Source organism: Culex quinquefasciatus, chromosome 3, assembly GCF_015732765.1.
Source record: "Culex quinquefasciatus strain JHB chromosome 3, VPISU_Cqui_1.0_pri_paternal, whole genome shotgun sequence".
Lineage (NCBI taxonomy): Eukaryota > Metazoa > Arthropoda > Insecta > Diptera > Culicidae > Culex > Culex quinquefasciatus.
The window spans coordinates 194,598,123-194,621,216 of record NC_051863.1 but is presented as its reverse complement, the minus strand read 5'-3'; the positions used below and the strand labels follow the sequence as shown (position 1 = coordinate 194,621,216).

General features: G+C 41.3%; 2 protein-coding genes across 4 annotated transcripts in view; one reads left to right on the top strand and one right to left on the bottom strand.

Moving 5' to 3' along the window:
- Positions 1-2,844: 2,844 nt before the first annotated feature.
- Positions 2,845-8,244, bottom strand: LOC119769364. Its single transcript, XM_038261411.1, has one exon. It carries the CDS (start codon positions 8,242-8,244, stop codon positions 2,845-2,847), a length of 5,400 nt encoding a protein of 1,799 aa, XP_038117339.1.
- Positions 8,245-14,137: 5,893 nt separating this feature from the next.
- Positions 14,138-23,094, top strand: part of LOC6051672 (potassium voltage-gated channel subfamily H member 2) — a 148,763-nt gene continuing 139,806 nt past the window's right edge. The window contains exon 1 of one of the 3 annotated variants that reach the window (XM_038259125.1): positions 14,138-14,460. The gene's annotated coding sequence lies outside the window, so the exon portion shown is untranslated. The remainder of the gene's footprint in view (positions 14,461-23,094) is intronic. The other 2 variants (XM_038259126.1, XM_038259123.1) reach the window with 2 other exon arrangements.

Below are 23,094 nucleotides of genomic sequence, written 5' to 3'. Positions count from 1 at the left end.
GCCAAAAAAAATTGCTGACCAAAATTGGTAGAAAAAATATTTTTTCAAAAAAATTCAAAATTTCAATGGAAAAAGAAGTCTTATGGTTTAATTTTAAGCATTTTCCTAAGTTTTAAATCATATTTTGCACATTTGACATCGATCAACAATATTTTATTTTTTATGAAAAACTGCAAATAGTTTTTTTTTTCGACAAAAAAAAATTTCGCCAATACTTTGATATTTTGAAAACTATAGATTGCAAAACATCTGGGCAGGTGTAAAATACATATTAAAACACTTTTTTCATTTAAATATTAAATTAAAACCATGGTTAATAATTTCAATTTTTATATTTTTTTAAATTTGTTTACCCCCTCGACTTTGTTCAGAGTCGAGAGACATAATTTTCAAAAAATATTTGCAACGACCTAACTTTTCAAAAACATTTTATTTTATTTTATAAGAAAAAAAAACTATGTATTTCTGAACAAATGTATTTATTTGAAATTATTCTGTCACTTTGTTGTCAAGTTGTCTGGAATATCTTCTAATTGTGAATACCCATAATCTTGTTATTCAAGTTTCTCTATAAAAACGTAAAATTAAAATGCCATATTTAACGATTGCCTAGATATTTTTAAGCCAAGATGTCCAAAATAAATAGTATCAAGAGCGCAATTATTTTTTTTAATTTCAGCTCCCAAAAATAATTAATCCAGAAATAAAAATACAGGGCTTTCCACAATTCAACAAGAAATACAGGATTAATATGCATCTCACACTACTTAATTTGTCTTAGCTTTTATGAAATAATATTGAACATATGTTTAAACATTCTAAAAATGATTATCAACCTTGTTTTTGTCTCGCAAACCTCCTCGTCCGATCTTTAACCCTTAAAATTTTTCAATAAAATGAGGGTGTGAAAAAAAAATATTAGGGACTAAAATTAGCATTTTCACTGAAAAACTTGTGAAATCTATTGTTTTTTTTATAATACATGGATAATGCATATTTGTTTACGTTTAATAAAATACTTAAAGGTTTTTTAGAAACTATTAATTTTGGGATCACAGAGTGGTTAAAGACGTAAAGGTTTAAGAAAAAAATGTTTATTTATACATTGATATTTTGAGTTTTTTTGGTTCGTGTCTGTTCGCGCGTGTGGTCGGTTCGGGGATTTCGGACCCAGAAAAACACCGTTTTTACACTATTATAAAACACTTTATTACGCGAACAGAAAAACGTTTATTCTAACGTGCAAACGGTCGGGTGTAGTCAACGGTTTATTTAAGACTATAATCTAAAATCCATTGTACATGGGAGGCTGGCCGGGAGATATCAAGTAGAGCGAGGATTCCCTCTGCTCTCTGCTGGCTCTCATCAAAGATGGACCAGGGACGGTGTGAGAAAGACAAGGACAGTGTAACATTTATTCGTGTGGATCACATCTAGGGTGTAACAAAATTAAATTTGATCTCTCGCGCGATCATACCGGCCGCCTTGGAATCACACTGATTCAAATCATCTTCTCCGTGTCGCTATCACAACTACTACTCTAATTCCCACTGAAAACCCACTGGTTTGTTTTTGTTTTGTTCCTTATCCGTTATCTTCGTCTCTTATCTACTTCTACTGTTTCTGCTATTACCCTAAGTCAAGATTGGTCATTGTTCTCCTTATATACTAGCGATCGCGGCTGCGGCCGTCGATCGAACAATAGCCAGATATTTTTCTTCTTCTGGACGGGCTGGATGGTGCACTTCGCTGCAGTCAAAATGCATCGATTTCTCCTCGGATTTGCTGCTTTCTGGACTTCTCCTGGACCTCGAACGATCAATCGGGATGCTGCGCTGCTGCTGGGGACACTTCTGCGGTTGATTGGTGTTGTGGTGTGCTGCAAATCGTTGATTTTTCGTTCTTTCCAGGTGCTGTTTCATCATGGCGTCGATCGACAGCAGGTTGACCCTGAACTTGAGCTGGATCTGATCGCCAAACTGCTGCTTGTTCTCGAGCGCTTGAAACTGCTACCGTCTGCTGGTGTTGATTTGACTTGCTTGCTCTGCTGTGCTCAATCGGATGATCGTCTGCTGTTGCGGGGGTGGATGCTTTGAAGGGCTGCGGTTGTTGTTCGACGGCGTGTCGCCGACGTCGGTTGTCGGTTCGTCTGTCTGCTTGCTTGCTGCTGTTGATCTGTGCTGGTCTGTGCTGAACGCAAAGCCACCGTGCGTGGGTGGCGCCGTGCGTAATCTGCTGCTCTGCTGTCTGATGCTATCGGTGACGCCGACGTCGGCGTCGATGCGATGCGAGACTCCCTGAACTGGGGGAGACCTCCGTGGCCTCCCCCGACGCCTCCTGGCGTCGCTGTTGACCCTCAGCGGTTACCAACACGATGGTTCTCCGGGTGTACAGATGCTGCGATGACGGGGGTTGGCTCCATCGGGCTGCGATTGAAAACGAGCTGGCCAAGCTCGCTGATGGTCGTGGCAGATGGGACCGGGAGGACGTCTCCTCCGCTGCTGTCATCGTGTGCGTGTGTGTACCTCGAAGAGTTCCAAACGTGGAATGGATTTAGCTGGGTTCAGAATTGGGAGCAGTCTTTGCGACTGAAATGGCGCTGAGCGCCGCTGTTATCCGTAACCGTTACTGTGCTGGAATTTGTCCAGCAAAATCGCAAGCAAACATCCTTCGTGCAAAACCACCACCGAAACAAAACAGGTTACCTTAAAGCATTTCGGAAAGTTCCGATCTTTTTAACGACCTCCGAGCGCAGAATGACCCGCAGGTCTGGGCGCAGACAGGGTGGCGACTCTGGAGGAAAAAGATTCGGTGAACTTTTTGAAATTCAAAACAATACATAACTTAACTGGTGTGCGGAGGCCTTTCGACCTCCGCCGTTGGAGGAGTCCTAGTTCTCCCCCCTTGCGCGTTAGAAAGATTGTCACGGATCGGCAGAATGCAGATCTTAGAGATCGCGCGCTGATAGCTGCCGTCCTTTGTGCGCACCGTGACGACACGGATGTTGCCGTCAGCTCCCGGGTGGATATCGGAAACGCGTCCGAGCTGCCACTTCAACGGCGGGAGGTTCTCGTCCTTCAGCAGGACCATGGTTCCGACAGCAACGTTGTCTTTTTGCTTTGTCCACTTCGTGCGGTTGTGCAGGTCCGACAGGTAGAGGTTGGACCACTTCTTCCAGAGCTGCTGCGTGTAACGCTGGACGGTTTGCCAGGCCGACAGTCTGTTCTCGGGAATGTGGTCGAGGTTTGGTTCTGGAATCGCAGTGAGTGGACGCTGGATCAGGAAGTGACCTGGGGTCAGCGCTTCAAAGTCTGCGGGGTCGTTGCTGAGCGGCGTGAGCGGTCGCGAGTTGAGGATCGCTTCGATCTGAACCAGCACAGTCTGGAACTCGTCATACAACAGGGTGTGCAACCCGATCGTGCGTTTGAACAACAACTTGAAGCTCTTCACCGCGGACTCCCAGAGGCCGCCGAAGTTCGGCGAGCGGGCGGGAATGAACTTGAACTCGATGTTGTCGTTCGCTGTTTCGTGGATAATCTCCTCTTCGAACTGCTGACTTAGGAACAGCTTGGCGAGTTCGCTCAGCTCACGTCTTGCGCCGACGAAGTTCTTGGCGTTGTCACACATGACCAGCTTCGGTTTGCCACGCCGGGCAGTGAACCGTTTGAGGGCCGCCAGAAATGCCTGCGTCGTTAAGTCTGCTGCTAGTTCTAGGTGAACAGCTTTGGTGACCAGGCAGACGAAGATGGCAACGAAGCACTTCACTGGGCGAGCTCGGCGCTGCGGGTACGCGACCTGAAAAGGTCCGCAGTAGTCAACTCCGACTCGTGCGAACGGTGTGCACGGAGTGACTCGTTCGGGCGGCAGATCCGCCATGAGCTGGTCCAGAACCTTCGGCTTGACACGGAAGCAATCGACACACTTGTGGATCACCTCGCGAACGAGGTTGCGGATGTTAATCGGCCAGAACCGCTCACGCACAGCAGAGATCAACAGTTGTTGTCCAGCGTGAAACATGGTCTCGTGATAGTGTGTGACGATAAGCTTCGTGAACGGATGACGATGGTCGAGAATGTACGGATGCTTCCGGTTGTCCGAGACTGCGGCGTGCTGCAACCGGCCGCCGACGCACAGGATTCCATCGACGATTCTTGGGTTCAGCGCAGCAATGCGGGAGTTGCTTGGAATCGCGCGATCTCTGGACAAAGCATCGTACTCTTCCGGGAAGCATTCTCGTTGAGCGAGGCGCACCAGCTTCTTCAAAGCGACCTCGAGCTCTTCAGCCGTCAACGGACCAACTCTGCGACAGTGCTTGTTCGCCGCACGGCTGTTGAAACAGAAGCGACAGATTACAGCGGTCGTCCGTATTGTCACGGTGTACGACGAATTCGCTGTGAACAGTCTGCAGGGCTCGGCGTCTTGTGCAACTGCAGCGACAGCGTTGTGTTCCTCCAGTTCTTCGTGGTCGAAGTCTGCTGCGTTCGGCACTTGAGCGTGCGGCCAGTGCTGGTGGTCGAGACTCAGCCAATCAGGACCGTTGAACCAGAGCTTTGAGTACTGCAGCTGCATCGGCGTCATGCCGCGAGAAATGATGTCAGCTGGGTTCTCTAATCCGGGCACATGGTCCCAAGATCCGCTCTCCGTCAGATGTTGAATCTCGGACACACGGTTGGCCACGAACTGGTTCCATCTGGACGGCAGAGACGCAAGCCAGCAGCGTACGATCATGGAATCCGTCCAGAAGAATGCTTTGCCTCGGAAGTTGATGGCGTTGGCCACTTTCTCGTACAGATGCGCCAGCAGCAGAGCGGACGCCAGCTCCAGGCGGGGAATCGACTGCTTACGCTTCTTCTTCTTCAGGTTCTCGAGCGGTGCGATGCGGGATTTGGAAGCCAGCAAGCGGACGGTGACGTCGTCGTTGGTCGAAACGGTTCGGATGTAGATGCACGCACCGTAAGCGTTGACTGAAGCGTCGCAGAACCCGTGAAGCTGCACATTCCGGTCATCAGCACCTGTGCCAATCCAGCGGGGTATTGACAGGCTGTCCAGACCGGCTAGATTTCTGCGGTATTCTCGCCAGTACTCCTGCAGATCTTCTGGCAGAGCGGCGTCCCAGTCCAGTTCCATGCGCCACAGCTTCTGCACGAAGATTTTCGCTTGGACGACGACAGGACCGATCAACCCGTACGGGTCGAAGATCATGGCCATGTCTGAGGCCACGACACGCTTCGTGATCACTGCAACGTCGTTCCACTTTGGCGATCTGAAACGGAAACAGTCCGTACTGGGCTCCCAGACGAGCCCGAGCGTCTTGACGGTTGCGTCAGACGTGTCCAGTTCAAGCAGAGTCCGTTCGTCGCGAAGATGTTCCGGGACGTCGAGCAGGATGTCTCGAGAGTTTGAATGCCACTTTCGCAACGAGAATCCGCCAGATTCCATCAGATCGACCATTTCGGCGACCAGCTCTTTTCCTTCTGCGACTGTGTGCGCACCTGCCAGCATGTCGTCAACGTAGAAGTCTCGTTTGAGGACCTTGGCAGCGGATGGGTGCGTCTTTTCTCCGATCTCACCGAGTTTTTGCAAGCACTTGGTCGCTAAATACGGCGCAGACGCCGTTCCGTACGTGACAGTTGTCAGCTCGTAGATTCGGATGGGTTCGTCAGCATTGTCTCTCCAAACGATTCTCTGCAGTCTCTGGTCGTCAGGCTGGACGCGAATCATACGGTACATCTTGGCGATGTCAGCGACGATGGCAACAGCGTGGAGTCGAAAGCGTAGCGCAATGTCCAGTAAATCGTCCTGCACAACTGGTCCCACCATGAGCGCATCGTTCAGAGCAACTCCGGTAGACGTGCGACACGAAGCATCAAACACCACGCGGAGCTTCGTAGTGGTGCTGTCCGGCCTCAAGACGCAGTGGTGTGGCAGGTAATACGCTAACTCTCCCCCGGCCGTGTCGCCGGCAACCCGTTTCATGTGTCCCATGGCCTCGTACTCGTGAATAAAATCACTGTACTGTTGTTTCAGGTTTGGATTCGCTGACAGCCGCTTCTCCAGTCCCAGGAAGCGTTTGATGGCTGTTGATCTGGACTCACCGAGGCGCTGGACAGCGTACTTCTTTTTGGGCAGCGTCACAACAAATCTGCCAGTTTCGTCACGAACCGTCGTCTCTTCGAACAGCTGCTCGCACGTGGATTCTTCGATCGAGTGCGTGCTCTTGGTGCGGCACGTTTCCAGTTCCCAAAATCTGGTCAGCAGCTCGTCGATTGCCGCGACGGATACGAGAGACGTCGATTCTGGAACGCTGCCGGGAAGCCGACCGGAAATAATCCAACCGAACACCGTGTTGTGCAGCGTGGGACCGTCTGCAGCTGGTTTCACCCGTTCGTCCGTCAGCAAGTCCATGTAGAACTCGGCACCGATAATGACGTCCACTGGACCGGTTTTGTGGAACTCCGGATCAGCCAGGAACATCCAGTCGGGCAGCTGAATTGTAGACGGGTCGATGTACGACGTCGGCAACGAGATGTTGAGCTTGGGCAGGACGTGGAACTGCATCTCCGACTCGTACGCTGAAATCTGATCGGAACGCGGACCGACATCTGCACACACGAGCTGAGTCGACACACAACGGGAAGTTCCGATCCCTTGGATCGGCAAATACGACGATTGTCGCTCGAATTTGAGTCTTCGCGAGAATTCTCTGGTCATCAGACAGTGCTGTGAGCACGAGTCAAGAAGCGCACGCGCTAGCAGCGTGTTTCCGAAGCGGTCTTTAATCCGGATGAGCGCGGTTGACAGGATGATGTTGTGTGTGGGCGTGACGGGTAGTGCAACGTAGTTTTGGCTAGTGGTTTGTGGCTGTGTGGCTTGAGAGTCTGTAGTCTGTAGGTTAGTCGGATTAGCAGGTGCATTGTTGGCTGGAGTGTGTGTTGTCTGATTCGTGTTCTGTGGTCTGGGTTTTTGTCGCTGTACTGAGGTCGTCGCGGTTGGTCTCGACTGCTGTTGTGGAACGGAGGATCTCATCTGATCGTTGTGCAGCATCGAGTGATGTTTCTGGTGACAGTGGTGGCAAGTTCCTCCTTCGCACATCCGCGGGTTATGTCCAGGCTTCAGGCAGTTTCTGCACAGCTTGTTTCTCGAAACAGCGTCGTTGCGCTCCGAGATCGTCATCTTCTGAAACTTGAAGCACCGGAACGGGGTGTGCCACGGGCCGCTGCAAAAGTGACACTGGTTGCTGCTCCGCACAGCAGTATGACAGACTGCTGCTTTCGGAGGGCGCTGCTCCGACGATTTCGCTTTCGCTCGTTTGATCGACTGTAGAACCGAACAGTGGCCGCGCAGGTACTCCAGTAGAGCCTTGTAGGTTGGGACTTCCTTGCTGTTGTGGTGGGTCTCCCAATTCCTAAGCGTGGCCGAGTCCAGCTTTGAGCACAGGACGTGCGCCATAACCGTACTCCAGTTGGCAGTATTTTCGCCCATCTTGTCCAGCATCTGCAGATTTTTCTCAAACTCACCGAGCAGGTGGCTGAGACCGTCGTACGACTCCTTGGTCAGCGGTTCCAGATCCAGAATGACATCGAGGTGGGCTTTCACGATCAGCTTCTTGTTTCCGTACTCCTCCTCCAGCGCGGACCACGCGACGGAGTAGTTTTCTTCCGACAGATCGATGCCACTGATCTCCAACAACGCAGGACCAGAAAGAGACGATTGGAGGTAGGTGAACTTGTCCATCGATGTCAGCTTCGAGTTCCGGTGGATGAGACTCTTGAAGGTGTCACGGAAGGTCACCCACTCGCGCAGATTTCCGCTGAAGTTCGGCAGATGAATGTCAGGCAGCTTGACGCGCAACGGAAACGAGGTATCCGCATCACCAACACTTGGAGCTGTCTGCGCGACGTCCTTGACCGGCCGCTTCGCAATCAGCATCGCCTTGACCTTGCAGAATTTGTTGTCGAACTCCTGTACCACCTGTAGATTGGCCTCTTCACGATGTGACACGACCTCCTGCTTGACCTTCGGCTCCGCATCTGCGTACTTGGCCGCATCCTTTTCTTCCAGCAGCAACTCCAGCTTCGTCCGTAGGTTCGTAAACTCCAGGTAAACGTCGTTCAGCATTCCGAGTCGAACTTCCAGCTGGCACTCGTGTTCTTCCGCCTTGTAGTGCTCGACGAACTGGTTCAGCACCTCCAGCTTGTTCAGCAGGATCTCCTGCTTCTTCCGCAAAGTCTGCAAATCGCCCATCGTGACCACTGATCGCCAACTGAATAACATTCACTTCCACTTTTAGATTCACCGGAAACAGACAGATCGACTCGACGTTCCACGACGCGACCGCGCAAGACAGATTGCGAACTGTACGACCCAGTATTGACAGCAGCGACAGGGGAATCGACCAGGGAACTCCAGAGGACCAGACAGAACGACACAACACTCATGCAACCTGACCAGACTAATAAAAACTCTCGTGCAATTTTATTTTCAAAAGCCACTTTATTTCGATCCGCAAAAGAGCCAAATTAACCAAGCCACCGTACTACGTGCAAATACTCTCCTGTATCTCCGTCTTGATCCGCCAAATCCGTCCCGAAAGCTCCCAGCGCCAATCAATCACCGACTCCAACGATGACGTCAGCCAACCGGTTGAGATGGTGACGTCGCGACGCTTGCCAAAGCGCGCGCACACCGTGAGTCGCCGTGAGTTCCGCGATGGCGAAATCTTCTTCACCGCACTGCACTAGTCGCCGCCGCCTTTGTTCAACACGAACAATTCACTTTTCTATGCACAATTGTGCCACTGTTCAGCTCCGCTTTTTGGGATTTTTTCCGCACTTTTTGGCACTTTTTCACGGATTTTCCGTGCACTTTTGTCCGTTTTCAGCACGCACCAAAACTGTCCAGGCGCGCTTCTGCACCTCACACTTTGCGCTGCTCTTCGCGAGCAGGCCAACACTTCGCGCACTGAACTGTTCTTCCGCGAAGTGTCCCGAACCTGGCCAGACCGGATCCTTCGGATCCGGTTCGAAGGACCAAATGTTCGCGCGTGTGGTCGGTTCGGGGATTTCGGACCCAGAAAAACACCGTTTTTACACTATTATAAAACACTTTATTACGCGAACAGAAAAACGTTTATTCTAACGTGCAAACGGTCGGGTGTAGTCAACGGTTTATTTAAGACTATAATCTAAAATCCATTGTACATGGGAGGCTGGCCGGGAGATATCAAGTAGAGCGAGGATTCCCTCTGCTCTCTGCTGGCTCTCATCAAAGATGGACCAGGGACGGTGTGAGAAAGACAAGGACAGTGTAACATTTATTCGTGTGGATCACATCTAGGGTGTAACAAAATTAAATTTGATCTCTCGCGCGATCAGTGTCATAACACAATTTCTATTCTTCTGATGAAACGAAAAACACATTTCTCATCCCATAAAGCATCCTGTTTCCCAGTATAGAGATCACGAACAAAATCCCAAGCTTCTCACCTCTGGTAAAAGTTTTTAAATGGTTCTGCTATATTACCTCGCTTCTCATACCGTCAATTACGAGAGCCACTAAAGCAATCAACCATGGAACCTCTTCCACCGTTGGTTTCCTGGCCTATGATCCACCACCATCACCGAACCACAGAAAAGTATAGTAATTAATCTCTCTGAGCAACATCAAAATTTTATACACCGATTCCATGACACAAGCCCGCCTTCTCCTCCTCCTCCTCCACCTCTTTCCTCAGGAGGACAAAACATCGTGAAATTGCATACATCCAGGGGAGCCTTTCTTTGCCATTTTGTGTTTTTCCCTCCCTCGCCACCACCCACCCAAACATAAAAGTACCGTCATCATCATAACCATCATCATAATCGTCATCTTCGACACTCATATGAAGAGTGTGGAGAGAAGAGCGCAACAGACGGCGAAACATTCGCACGGAGCCAACAATGTTTTGCGGGGAGGAAAAAAAAGAAGAAAAACAAAACAACATCGAAAAGGGCACGAAAAAAAGGGCTGCGAAACATATTCAATTCCGAGAAACGTTTTATTTTTGCTGGGCTTGTTTTTATGCTGTTTTTAATGTGACTTGCATAGTAAGAGAGCGAATCCTACCAGCAAATATTTGCACCAATACTGCTGCAAAGGAGAAGCTCTCACACAATCGCGCTTGGCGAAGAGTCCTGGTGCTCTCAATTTGACGCTTAGATGGAAACGCGCTTCCAAGTGTGAGAAGGGTAATTCCTATCAGCTCCAGGATATTTTGCCAACGGGATGGCCCAATGTTAGGGGAGACTGCTTTTGATTTGTTAACATTTTTACGCTTTCTGTTCAACGCAATAAGATTAACATTTTTCGCAAATTTATATGACATCAACAATATAGCAAGTCTCCCAGAAAACAGCAGTAGCAGTATTGCTTTTTATACATGTTTATAAGCATTAAACTTTTTAAGGGCATTAATCATGACCAAAGAAGCTATTTTGTGTAATTGGTTCATCCACACCAATTTGACAGTAGTCCAAACGGTATTAAAATATTCTAGATTCTGTATCTTGAGAAGATGATTTCTTAGACAAAGATTAAATTAGTTTTTCGTTTTTTTCTGTTTAATGTTTGATGGTAAATATTTGCAGAACTATGAATGATGGAGTCAAACATTTTCAAGCAATCGTATCGTATATTATCGCTAAACAAACTCTCCAAGTTTCAACTAATTTGGTAACACTAGTTAAAAAATACAGAAAATAATGTAATCAAAAATAAAAACGTTACTTAATCCACCTTTAGGTGATTGGTGCCTTTCTCACATTTATGAAGAAATATATCCAAAATAGCAACATCTGCTCTTTCAGTGTTCTATGAATTTAACTTAATTATTGTTACCACTTATCATGGGTAGCATAACGAATCCGGACAACATCTTCATACAAATATCTGAGATCCAGCCTCTACAAATTGTATGATAACACTTAAGTGCTAATAACTTTTAATAGGAACGTTAGGTCTTCGATGTTATAGGCTCATTTGAAAGTTCTTTCAATTATCTAACTAATGACATCATTTTTATGGAAATATCTGAGATTCAGATACCAAAAAGTGTATAAATAATGCTTAAGTGCTAATAACTGTTGATAGGGTTGTCAGATCTTCAATGTATTAGGCTCATTTGAAAGGTCTTTCAATTATATAACTAACGATGGGTCGCATAAGGGACCCGGACATCATTTTCATGGAAATATCTAAGACCCGGCCTCCAAAAAGTGTATAAATCAAAAACAAAAGATGACATTGCTTAAAAAAAACATGTGTATCAAAATAAACTTGTGGAAAATAAACAAAATTTACGCATTTTCTATCAATTTGTCTGACGTGTCATAGTGTGCACGATCATTTTGATAAGAAATTGGTTTATGTCACAAGTGTGTACTGCGATATCGGGGAAACGGAAGCGAATTTCTTAAATCGGTGTAGGGCTTATTAAGATTTAAAAAACGTCATGCTGTCACAAAAAAAAATTAGCTAAAAACCAATTATTTGATAACATTATTTTTTACACGTTTCAGAACATTAAAATGACAACTTTTGAAATACTACCCAGCAAGACCAAAACAATTATTCTTCTAAAAAAAATCATACATTTTGAAAATCGTTAAAAACCGATCGAAGTAAAAATTCACAAAATTTTAGGTGCAAAATCAGATTTCAATTCAAAAAGAACTTAACAGAAATTTCGAAGAGTATCGTTTTCGAGGTAAATCAACCTCAAGTATAATTGTTGCTAAAAAATAAATGCAATGCATCGTGTTTTCAATGATTGCTCAACTTTTTCAATATTACTTTCAAAAAGTTAATTAAATATCCAATAAATACAGGTACAAATAGATCAAATAAAGAAAACAAACCATCCATTTTTACAGCCCTCAGGTCTTTTGTGGTTTCTATAACAAGTTTCTGCTCGAACCTTGGAGTCCAAAGGCTTGAATGGGGAGAGCACTCAAAACCTCTTTTTACTCCAAGGAGAGGTACAAATAGATATAGAAATCAAAAATAGGCGAATTTTTTGTTATCACTCAAATGTACGCAATTTTCAAATCGCGATATCTCAGCAACTATTGATCTGATTAGGCCGATGCTAATATTTTTCAAAGTTTCGATCCCTCGTAAAAAAGTTTTCAAATTGCATTTAATACTTGTCTAGTTTTTTTCGTAATCAAATTTATTCAAAAAAAAATAAAATATGACAAAAACCAAAAAAAGTGAAAAAACATTTCTAAAATTCAAAAGATATTTGTATAAACCCAAACATGCTAAAAATGATCATAAACGCAGAAAGACACATTTTAAATTGATTTAAACTAACTGCACTTTAATTTCCATTGAAGTTTTGAATTTTTTTGTAAGAAATTTTTTCTGTCATCTGATTTTTCGACCCAATTTTGAGTGGGTAGGGGGTGACATTTTTTTTTTAAATATTTATATTGACCTTATCAATGTCATAAAGTTAAACATAATTACAAACATGAATTTTCTGAACTCTCCGTTAAAATATCATTAAAATTTATCATTTTGATAGGACCAAATTTGTTATCTTGTCTTAAGCTAAAGTCCAATTTTCAACAAACTAAAACAAATTTCAATAAAAACCATTGAAACCTGGAAAAAACCAAAAAAACCTGGAAAAAACCAAAAAATGTGTTTCGCAAAAAACTAAAAGTTAGAGTGGTGTTTTTTCGAAAATTGTGCGCATTATTAAAATTTCTATAAAGTACTTGTTGATTACAAATCTTATTTTCCACCTAAATTGAAGTGAAATTTATTATTGGACATTTTTTTTCAGAGTTATACAAAAAATATTTCAGAGTTATCCTTAAAACGGCTTAATTCTTAAGCGATGTTATTCCTTATACATTTTTGTGAATTTTCTAATACAAACTAAACCAAAACCTAAACCTAAACCTTAACCAATTTGACTCAAATTGGCACAGTTACTTATATTTGTTTGAGGAATCGAGTCAGGGGGTATCCCTAATGTCGATTTTTCTTCTCAGTCTAGTGGTCATCTAGGGCGGAACGAGATGGGGTGAATTGGGACAGCTGTTTTAGCTTTATTACTGCACAATACTCGGATATTTTTTATAAGTTTCTCATAGAAAATTTATATACCAATTCGACCTTTTTCTCGAGCTTAGGAGTTAATGTGTTAAACCACCCAAAATGCAAAAAATCTTGATTTGTTTATTAGATCTCTAAAAAAACTACAGATTTCATCTCTATTTCTTATTTGTAAGAGAAACCAATAGAAACTTTTCCAGACTCCGATTCTTCGAAGCAGTCATTTTCATGAAAATTCGGAGAATCAAATCAAGAAAAAAATATGTTTTCACCTGGACTGTATAACATTTTTTTAATCATAAATATAGCATTAAACCTCGAACGTACTAAAGCCAAGATACCTCGCCCTCCCGTAAACTACACAAAATTCCTACTCTAGCCAGGACTCCTCTCAGGACGAGCCTCCTTCGCTCACCTATATCCCTCCCTCCTACGGTTAAAGGGCCGTCGTCGTTGTTTTCGGGGGTGGCTGCTCCCCCCCCCCCCCTTCCCGCACCTGTGTATGTATTGGTGTGAGCAACCAACCACCAACACCAACGCACAACCACGGAAAAGAGAGGTGTTGCTCTTTACGGGTTTGTGTGTGGAATTTCGCTGGAGTCTCCTGTTTTTATCCGTTTTCAATTGAAGCAGTGATGTCAAGGGTTGCTTAGGTTGGGGGGTGACAGCGGCGACGGGCAGCAACATCTGTGTGATGTTGTTGCTACTGTTGTTGTTGATTTTGTTGTCGCTGAATCGGGACACACGACACACGTGCGCCTGTGGTGGTGGTGCCTACTGATGCAAGGTTCCATTGTGCGGGTGGTTCTGGCCTGGCTCGGGCTGGTTACAACCTTTTTCCCTTCGCGGGGTGTCGCTCAGAACGCGCACAACGACGTCGACGTCGACGTCGAGGACCTTTTCCGCCACTTGGTCGTCTTTTGCTTCTTCTTCTTCCTTGTAGTTCTGCTTCCTGGCGGTGGTGGTAGTAGTGTTGGTGGTTGTTCTTTGGCCGAACCCATCGGGAACTCGAGAGCAAATCTATTAGGGCCGAAATCAGTGCAAACAGGACAGGCGCTTCGGTTGGTCACACGGTCCGGGCGGGTGTTCCGGACGTCGGTCGTCGTTCGTGTCTGTTGAATCCGGATTGTGTGTTGCGGCGTCGGAGCTTTGTGTGTTCAAGTTGAAACGGGGGAGTGAGTGAAAGACGTCCTGGAGGACCTTCTCAACCGCAAAAAAACGGAACGGGAACAAAGAGAAGATTCGCGAAGTTGTGACCCCAAAACAGGGCGTTCGGGACGCTTGGGGGCGTTCCGGAGGTTCCGCGCCGTGGCGTTATCTAAAAGTTGTTATCTCTGGAGAGGTGTTTAAAAAAGTGTGAGTGTGTGTGATTGGTGTAACAACTCTTCGGCGGGCGACGGAAGGAAGGAACCGTTGCCGATGAGTGGAGCCGGTTGAGGACGCCGCCGCCGGAGGGACGCCCTCTAATGCGTTCCACAACATCATAAATCGTGTGTGCGCGAGGGTGGCCGATTTGTGTTATTTCGGTGAATTCCGCAACGAAACGACGACAACATTATATAATATTCCAAGTTTAAAGTTGCCAAAAAAATATCTCGAGCAAGGATGCAAGTGCAGTGATTTGCTCTGCGAAGGGTGGCCACTGCTTCTCACATTAGAAAGGGTCGTCGATTTCCGGCTACGCCGGAAGTGGCAGCAGCTGCAGCATCTGACCTAATTTCATCTCACAGTTAAAAAAAATCTCGTCTCTAAAAGGAAACTGAACTTTTCGAAAACATTATTTTTTGCACACTTTTGAATCGACTCGTCTCATTATCGGCGAAATCTACTAGAGCGAGAGGGAGCATCCTTACGAATGTATGTGTGCGTGTTGTGCATAATGTCCTGATTTGAAAATCCTCCAGTCTATGAGCTCGGTGAATGTGTTTGTGTGTGTGTATCTTCTATTCATTATCAAGCGGTGTCGGGGGAGCAACGAGGAAATGAATCGGTTATGAGACCCTCCCCCACCCACCCTTTCGCCTTCAAAGAAGGGGGGGGGGTTGTCCTCGTGGGACCGGGTGTTCTCACTGATTAAAAGGGACTGGCTGACCAACATACATGGGCAAGCAAACTCGAAATTTATGCAGGATTTAAAGCTGCTCGCTGATAGTAATCTGACTCACCTGGCCGTAGTGTTTACGTGTGGAAAACTGTTGTGCTCTATGAAAACAGTGTTTAATTTTCTTGAGAGGTGGATTAAAGCAAGGGGTGGATTTAAATGTTGCTGTTGAAGTGGATATGATTGAAGTAACGGATGTTTTGTTTCTGACGGATATGTTGATTTAGGAATCGAATTGAAATTACAGAACAAGAAAATAGAATGAAGTATGATCAACTTGAAATCAAAACAGTTTGTCTTATAATTCAAATACCATCAGGAATAACTTTGTATTGAATATATTTCATGACTATTTAAGGTATCCAATCAATCATGAGAGTTATTTTTCAAAACTACCTAATATTTCTACATTTTGTTGCAATGATAAAATCCGAAGGATTTGGAAAAAATTACCACAGATAATCGAATCACAAAAACAAATCCCGCATTTCATTGTGTTCAGGTAGGCCACTCAAGTCAGGAAAAAGACAAAAAATTGCCAAAATTTGCTAGAAAAAACAATGCAATTCTTTTGTCAAAAGTCGGGAAAAATGTGAATTTAAGGGGTTACATACATGTAAATCAGCAAAAATGTTAGAGGTTGGTACGAACACACACAAGAGCTTTTTTTTTTAATCTGTTTTCAGAGCATTAAAATATACTATTTCATGTATTAAAAAATAAATTTTAAGACATTTGGTTGTATCATTGCCGTGATATAGGTATCGTCAAACGGGGTGTCTTTGATAGCCGGGGTGATTTGGATAGGTTTGCGATTTTTCCGCAAAATGAAGCGTACAAATTAAATACACACGAAATGGCATGGAATCACACTGACCGTGGTAGAGAAGTGTTCAAAGTACCTCAAGAAAAACTTTTCATTAAATTTTGAAAAGTTTGTTAACTATAATTAAGAAAATGTTTATGAATAGCATTATTTTAATCATCTCAAAGTGTCATGATTTCCTCAACGAACGTGATTTTTAATCGGAAAATGGAATGCATTTTCGGATTCTTTGTACAATTTTCCACTGGGAGAAGGTAAAATAAGTGTTTAAATAATAAATACTATGTGTTTTTTAAACATAATTTTGAAATAAATCCACAGATTTGAAAGCATTTTCAGTAGAACAAATTTCATATAAAATGTAAAAACTTTTTATTCGTGCTTCTAAATTGGTTTGAAATGCAATATTACTCGATAAAGTAATTTAAACAAAACTATAAACATTGATTTTTTTCATTAGAACTATATAAGCAACCTTAAGATGGTACAGTTGACGTAAAAATGAAGTTTTAACACCTTAAATCTAATTTTAACAAGAACAACTATGCCTGTCAAAGTCACCCTGGAATTTGAATTAAAGTTTTTTTAACGTAACTATTAATCTTAACACTATCGAAAAAAAAACATTTTTTTCAAAATGGTGCATGGACCTTATGTGGTCTGCCCCAGTACATGTTTTAAAAAATAATAATCTTTTTTTCTTACCAGTTGGAAACTATTCCACAAATAAATTGAAATCCTATCAATATCACCCCGTTTTACGGTATTAGAAGTTTTGATGAAAATTCTTAAAAGCAGTTCCGTGTGTATGACGAAGGCAATTTTATAAAAGTTTATTTTAAAAAATAATAAAAATATTTTTATTTGAATAAAGAATAATTTTTAAGTAACATTTTCAAAACAAAAATCCTTTCAAAATTCGTTTTGGGATCTTTACTTACCATTCCAAGCATTCTTTCACTATTTAAATTTATTTGAGAATGAAACGACTAATTTAAACATTTCAAACCTGGGACCGTAAACTGGGGTCAATTGGGACAGCATTTGTAACCATGTTGGAGCACAATATTTTGATTTTTCTGGTTGGTTTCGGTTAGAACAGACTCAGGCCAACAAAATGTGTAAATCCGTTTCCAAATTTAAAAAGCTTTAAGTGCTCTAAAAACTGCTGTCCCTATTCAGACTGTAGTCCCGATGCACTCCAGATTACGGTAGCCCTAAAGAATCCCCTAAACTGTTATATGAAAATGAATAAAAAAAGTGTGAAAATTGCTTGATTTTCATTGATTGGTAAAACTGAACTATCTGAACGTTTTACAAAAAAAATTGTAAAAAAAAACTTTCAAAAAGACCAAAAGTCAAGAAACTACCTACTTAGGTAATATTTCAAAATTAGATATTATTTTTAAACTTCATAAATTTTATTGAACTACATCAATTATAGGAAAAATACAAAAATAATTACTTCTTGATTTAACATTGATTTGTAAAAGCAAATTTCAAAATCCTAAAAATTTGAAAAAAAAACTTAGTAAAAACAAATTTTGATCCCAGATATTATTTTTTTGGATAAGAACTGTAAAAAAATTAAATAAGCAAATTTTAGTATGTTTCTTTTTTATTTTTTTTCACGTCCTTTTTATTTTCTACTTAAAATTGAGTAACAGAAACTCTAGAGCATAAAAAATCATAAAATTTTAATAGTCTTAATTTATAAATTTGATACGGCAGTTTGTTCGATAGTGACTTTATTTTGATTCAATTTTTTAGTTGTATTTGGGTATGAAATGCCTATTATTTGAAATTCTGGAAAATTGGGTAATAATAGGGAATCAGAAAACGGGATTTCAGTGATGTGTATTAAAGCTGGGACCTCCGATATTCGGATAAGTTGCAGCATTAATAATTCATACTTTGAGAAAGGTATTAACTAGCCGATAAGACGAGGGATCTGGCAACCCTATCAAAAGTTATAAACACTTATTAATCCCTAGCACTAGTGCACTCTTAAGCAGGGTCTTAGCTAATATCATGAAAAAGAATAATTCGTTTTTTTTTAATTGAGTTTAAATCAAGATATAAATATACCCTGATGATTTGTTTTTACCAAAAAATAACAAATTAAATAAAACGTCAATATAAAAAAAAACCCTTTTTTATCAAGTTGAATCAAGTGAATTTTACATTCCTTTTCTTGATTTCTGAAATATATTGTGAATATATTTAATATATTAAATAATATATTTCAAAATTTCAAGACAGATCAAGGATGACGTTTTAAGTTATATTTGAGTATAATAAAATAGAACTAAGCAATAAATTTTGAAAAATTAGGCCCTCATTTAGTTTTTTTTTAAATAAAAAATTACAAAAACATACAAACGAGTTTGGTAGTATGTGTGAACTCCGTGTGAAAGGGGTGTCAAACCATCGGGGTTTGAGTGTACTTGGATATGGAATGGCCTACCCCAGTACAGTCCAGACTCGATTATCCAAAGTTTCGATTAATCGAATTTCAATTATCCGAAGGTTTGTATGAGACTTCTGATAATTGATTCACGAACAAACAAAAATTTCATATTTATTTATTTTCTTCTTTTTATCATCAAATCCGAGATATATGACAAAACTTATTTCTAAAATTCAACTTATCTGAGTAAATAGAGTACTTAACGACACCTTATTACCTAGATATAAAGAATAATTAGCATAAATTTTCTGGAAAAGAAATGTTTTTTAAACAATCATGGGTCTTAAGTTATCCTCCATACCAATTCTCATACTCCACATTTAACGAAACCATTCCCAAATGGAAGTGCCCTCGCCAGCTTTGACATGTGTCAGGAAAAACCACCTCGCCAAGGATGGCACGCGCCACAACTTTTTTTTTATGCTGTTATTGTTGTGCAGCAAATAGTGTCACTCCTTGGCTTTCGTCAGCCGCCGCGCCGTGACGTGATGTGCCGAATGACCTAGGCCTAGAGAGAGAGAGAGAGAGAGAGAGTGAGTGTTCAGGTTGGAGGTTGGGCCGGCAACGGAAGAAAGATGTTTTTTGCGGGGCGCAAACTTTGTCAAGCTGTCACAACAGAATAAATAAATTATGCCAAGTTTTTTAAGTGATGCGGTCAGCCAGGGCGCGGGCTTGGAATGAAACATTTTCTCCTGAGGATATTTAACAACTAAAAGTGAAGTGGGTGGGTGGGTTAAAAAGTGCATCGTTTTTTCGTGCTCAAGAGGGAGGAAAAACGCTTCCACCAACAGCACTTGTGGTCGTGGAAAATGGGCTTGTTTCGTAAACTAATTGGTTTAATTATTAATGCACTTGGAGTTTCCACTTTTGCAAACACACTCGCAAACGAACTCGATTTCGATTGCTGATTGAAATTAACGATGTGGTGAGACATATTGGGGCAATATTGTGGCCGCCAGTTACATCGAAATATTTCACGCTTGTGAAAGTGGTTTCATTCGAAACGAACCTTGGTGGTCATTCTGAGTGGACTCGCGTTTTACCGTGACATTTCAAAAAGCAATTAAAATGAGAATATAACTTGGAGTTAACATTTCGATGCTATCTTTTCTGTGATAAGTGAAAGTTAATTACTAAAATATGATGAAAAAACGTTGAACAAAATAATGTACGCAATAAATTGTTCAAACCACAAATTTCTGCATCGTGCATGCAAGCCACAACTTCCGAAGCGAATGTTAACATTGGATCAAATTTATTTATCAACGTGTGAATAATTTAATTTTGCACCTGGTTTGTTTTTATTCATCAAAAACATTGTTCTAGTTTTGTCACGCTCGTTTCAAAACCAACAGAGATCAATCAGCATCGGAGCTATTTTTCCGTGGAAACACAAGCCGCAGTTTTCCAGATCAAAAGTTATTGTGCAACCTAGTGCAATATATACTAACCAGATTCAATACTTGGAAACGGACACACAAAATTGGAACACAATATTCATTGAAGGTTGTGCTTTTTTGGCTATTTTCACCGTTGAATCAATTGAAAATTATGCAAAGCAATTGAAATTATAACTGGTTTTTGGTTGTAGGTAGAAAATTATTGACGCTCAAAAACAATTGTATTTCGATTCGAAATAGAAGTTCAATCAACTGAAAACAATCTTAAATGCATGATGATCATATTTAGGATGTTGGGGCATGTTTGAAAACAGCACCGCAATTTTTTTTGCAATTTAATTTTGTAAATGCAGGCCAAGTGCGAATGATTCTGATGATATCTCTTCAGTTGACGCTCAGGCGAGGAACATCCTGGAAGGAGCGTCACTGACTACGTCCGTAGTCCTGTTAGATCTTTCTTGATCAGGACAGTATAGCTCTGGTTCCTTGCAAGTGTCCTATTTTCTTACCTCCACGTTGGCTTGGTTTTCATGATGACCTAGCTGGTGGCCTGTGGAAACGGATCGTAAACCTTTGACCAGCGAGGGTCAGAGTCGAGACGGCTAGAAGAAAGGGGCGCGTCAATGTGGGAAAGGGAAGTAATTTGTGATTGTAGACGGTATTGTTTAGATTCGCAGTATGTTGAGTCAACTGCTGTGGATGTACCTGAACGTTGCAGAACGGGGTTTCCTCTCTCCTTTCCATTTCCAGCTACCATCTATTATCTGTTTATTTTGTTTCACTGATTTTCTTAAACGGCTTTTGTTTACTATCCTCCATTTGATTTCGATTTTACTTATTTGATTCTCTTATTTCTCAACGCTTTTCCACTCTATTTTACTAATTGATGCTGCTGCAACAAACTGTCTGCTTTCCCTTAATTTGGCAGCAATGTCAATTTTGTTTATCATGTGCCTTTTCTTTATTTATCTATTTCAATAATTTATCATCTTCCCTGTAAATTGCCCTCAATACAATCTAAGCATGTTTGTTACCTCTATTTATTAACTATTGTTAATTTCTTTATCTTCTTCATAAATTACTGTCTTTCTTTAACTATTGATTCTTTACATAGTATATTTCTTTCACTGTCCATTGTTTTGAAACTTCACCTATTTCTTAAGCATGTGAGGTTCGAGCCCTGACTCAATTTATGAAATGATTTAAGGATTAACACAAATATTTCTATTGTACTTTCGAAAACTTTTCTAAAATGCTTAGGACCAAAATATTGTAACAAAACACCGCGACAGAAGAAATAGCAACAGATTAACACGACTCAACAATAGGGAAGATTTCAGGAGAAAACAATACACAGTAAATAACAATTCGTTTTTGAATTCAAACTAAAAATATTACAGTTTTTGCTTTAATGAAAATTGATAGGCACACTATAAATGGTTAGGCGCTTATACTTACATCAAACCCTACGTAATGTACCACCCCCGGCCGAGTTAAAATGCGTAACCGGAAAAGAAGGTGTGCATGCCTGGCACGAACACTCAAAGCGTGTTCTAGCGTGCTGCTCGTACTGACTCAGAGCAAGGGTAAGACCTAGTGCATAAGATCGGTCAAGGCCCGTTCTTACACTGAAAATTGCGAATTGCGAATTGCGAATTTAATTTTGTAAATACTTAGATATTTTGGAAACTAATGATTGCAAAACGACTGTACAGGTGTATAATTCATTTTAAAACATTTTTTTCGATTAAGTATTGAAATCATGGCTCCTTATTTAATTTTTTTATATATTTTATTATTTATGACATTTGTTCTTCAAAAAAGTATTTCCCAAAATATGCATTTTTTAAACTTGTTTTAAGAGATCTAAAAAGGCACATTTAAAGTATCTATCCAGGAAAGCATGGATAAAATGTCCAAAAATATTGAAACTGTTATTCTTTAAAAAATTAAAAGCTTAATCAATATTGTATTCAGTTTTTTTTATTGGAAATGCACCGTTTACAACTAAAAGTCATTTCAGTGTGATTTTGTCCGTGTGTAGAAAAACTTAGTTGAAAAAACACTTTTTTTGACTTCAAAAATTGTACGTTGATGAACTTTTTCAATCCTCCTTATATTTGTTTTTTTTTAAATCTAGCAAATCTATTGAATGAGCTTAAATTTGTAATTTGGCCCTTAACAATGTGTTGCTTGACTTGAAAATCAGAAATATTTTCATGCGAAATAGTTGAGAAATCTATAAATATTATTAAATGATTTGAAAATATAATTTTTCTTAATTTCAATTTTGCAATGCTCCTGAAACTGCATTCGTATGAACGAATCCAATTGGAACGTCTGACAGCTGAGCAATTCTCTACGAAATCGGTCTTCCCGAGCAGGCGGAAATAACTTGGTAATAACTTTTTTTGATATTTGAAAATACTAGGCCAATAACATTTTATGTTATTAATAACAAGATTTGTTATTCGACGTTATGATTTTTTTGTTATTGGATTGTTATTGTAATAACAGACTAATAACATTTTAAGTTATTCTTCAAACAAATCTTTGTTATTATTTTTTGTTATTTTAACAACTAATCCGATCATGCATTTTTTGCGATATAAGGGTATGACATTTTTGCCCGTTACCAACAATTATCGACATTACCGACGACTTTTTGATTGTATTTCACAAAAAAAAACCCTTAACAGAACGAGGATTGAACCACCAACTTCTTGATTATTGATTCGACACGCTACCACCGCGCCATCGACGCTTGATGAAATGTGAGTGAAAAAGCACCAACATATTCTACTCTATGGAGTGTTGCTAGGGCACGAGCCAGCATTATTTGTGTTGGTGAGAACTGCAGATCGCTGAAATGTTTACACTCGGGCAAAAATGATCTAAGGGATTGCTGCAAAAAATGTTATAAAATGTGACATTTTCTGCAGCAAATCTACTGTTGCAGATTTTGAGATATATTTTTCTTTTGGGTGTACAAAAATGATGTATGAAAATTCAAAAATCTGTATCTTTTGAAGGAATTTTTTGATCGATTTGGTGTCTTCGGCAAAATTGTAGGTATGGATATGGACTACACTGGAAAAAAATGATACACGGTAAAAAAAATTTGGTGATTTTTTATTTAACTTTTTATCACTAAAATTTGATTTGCAAAAAAACACTATTTTTATTTTTTTTA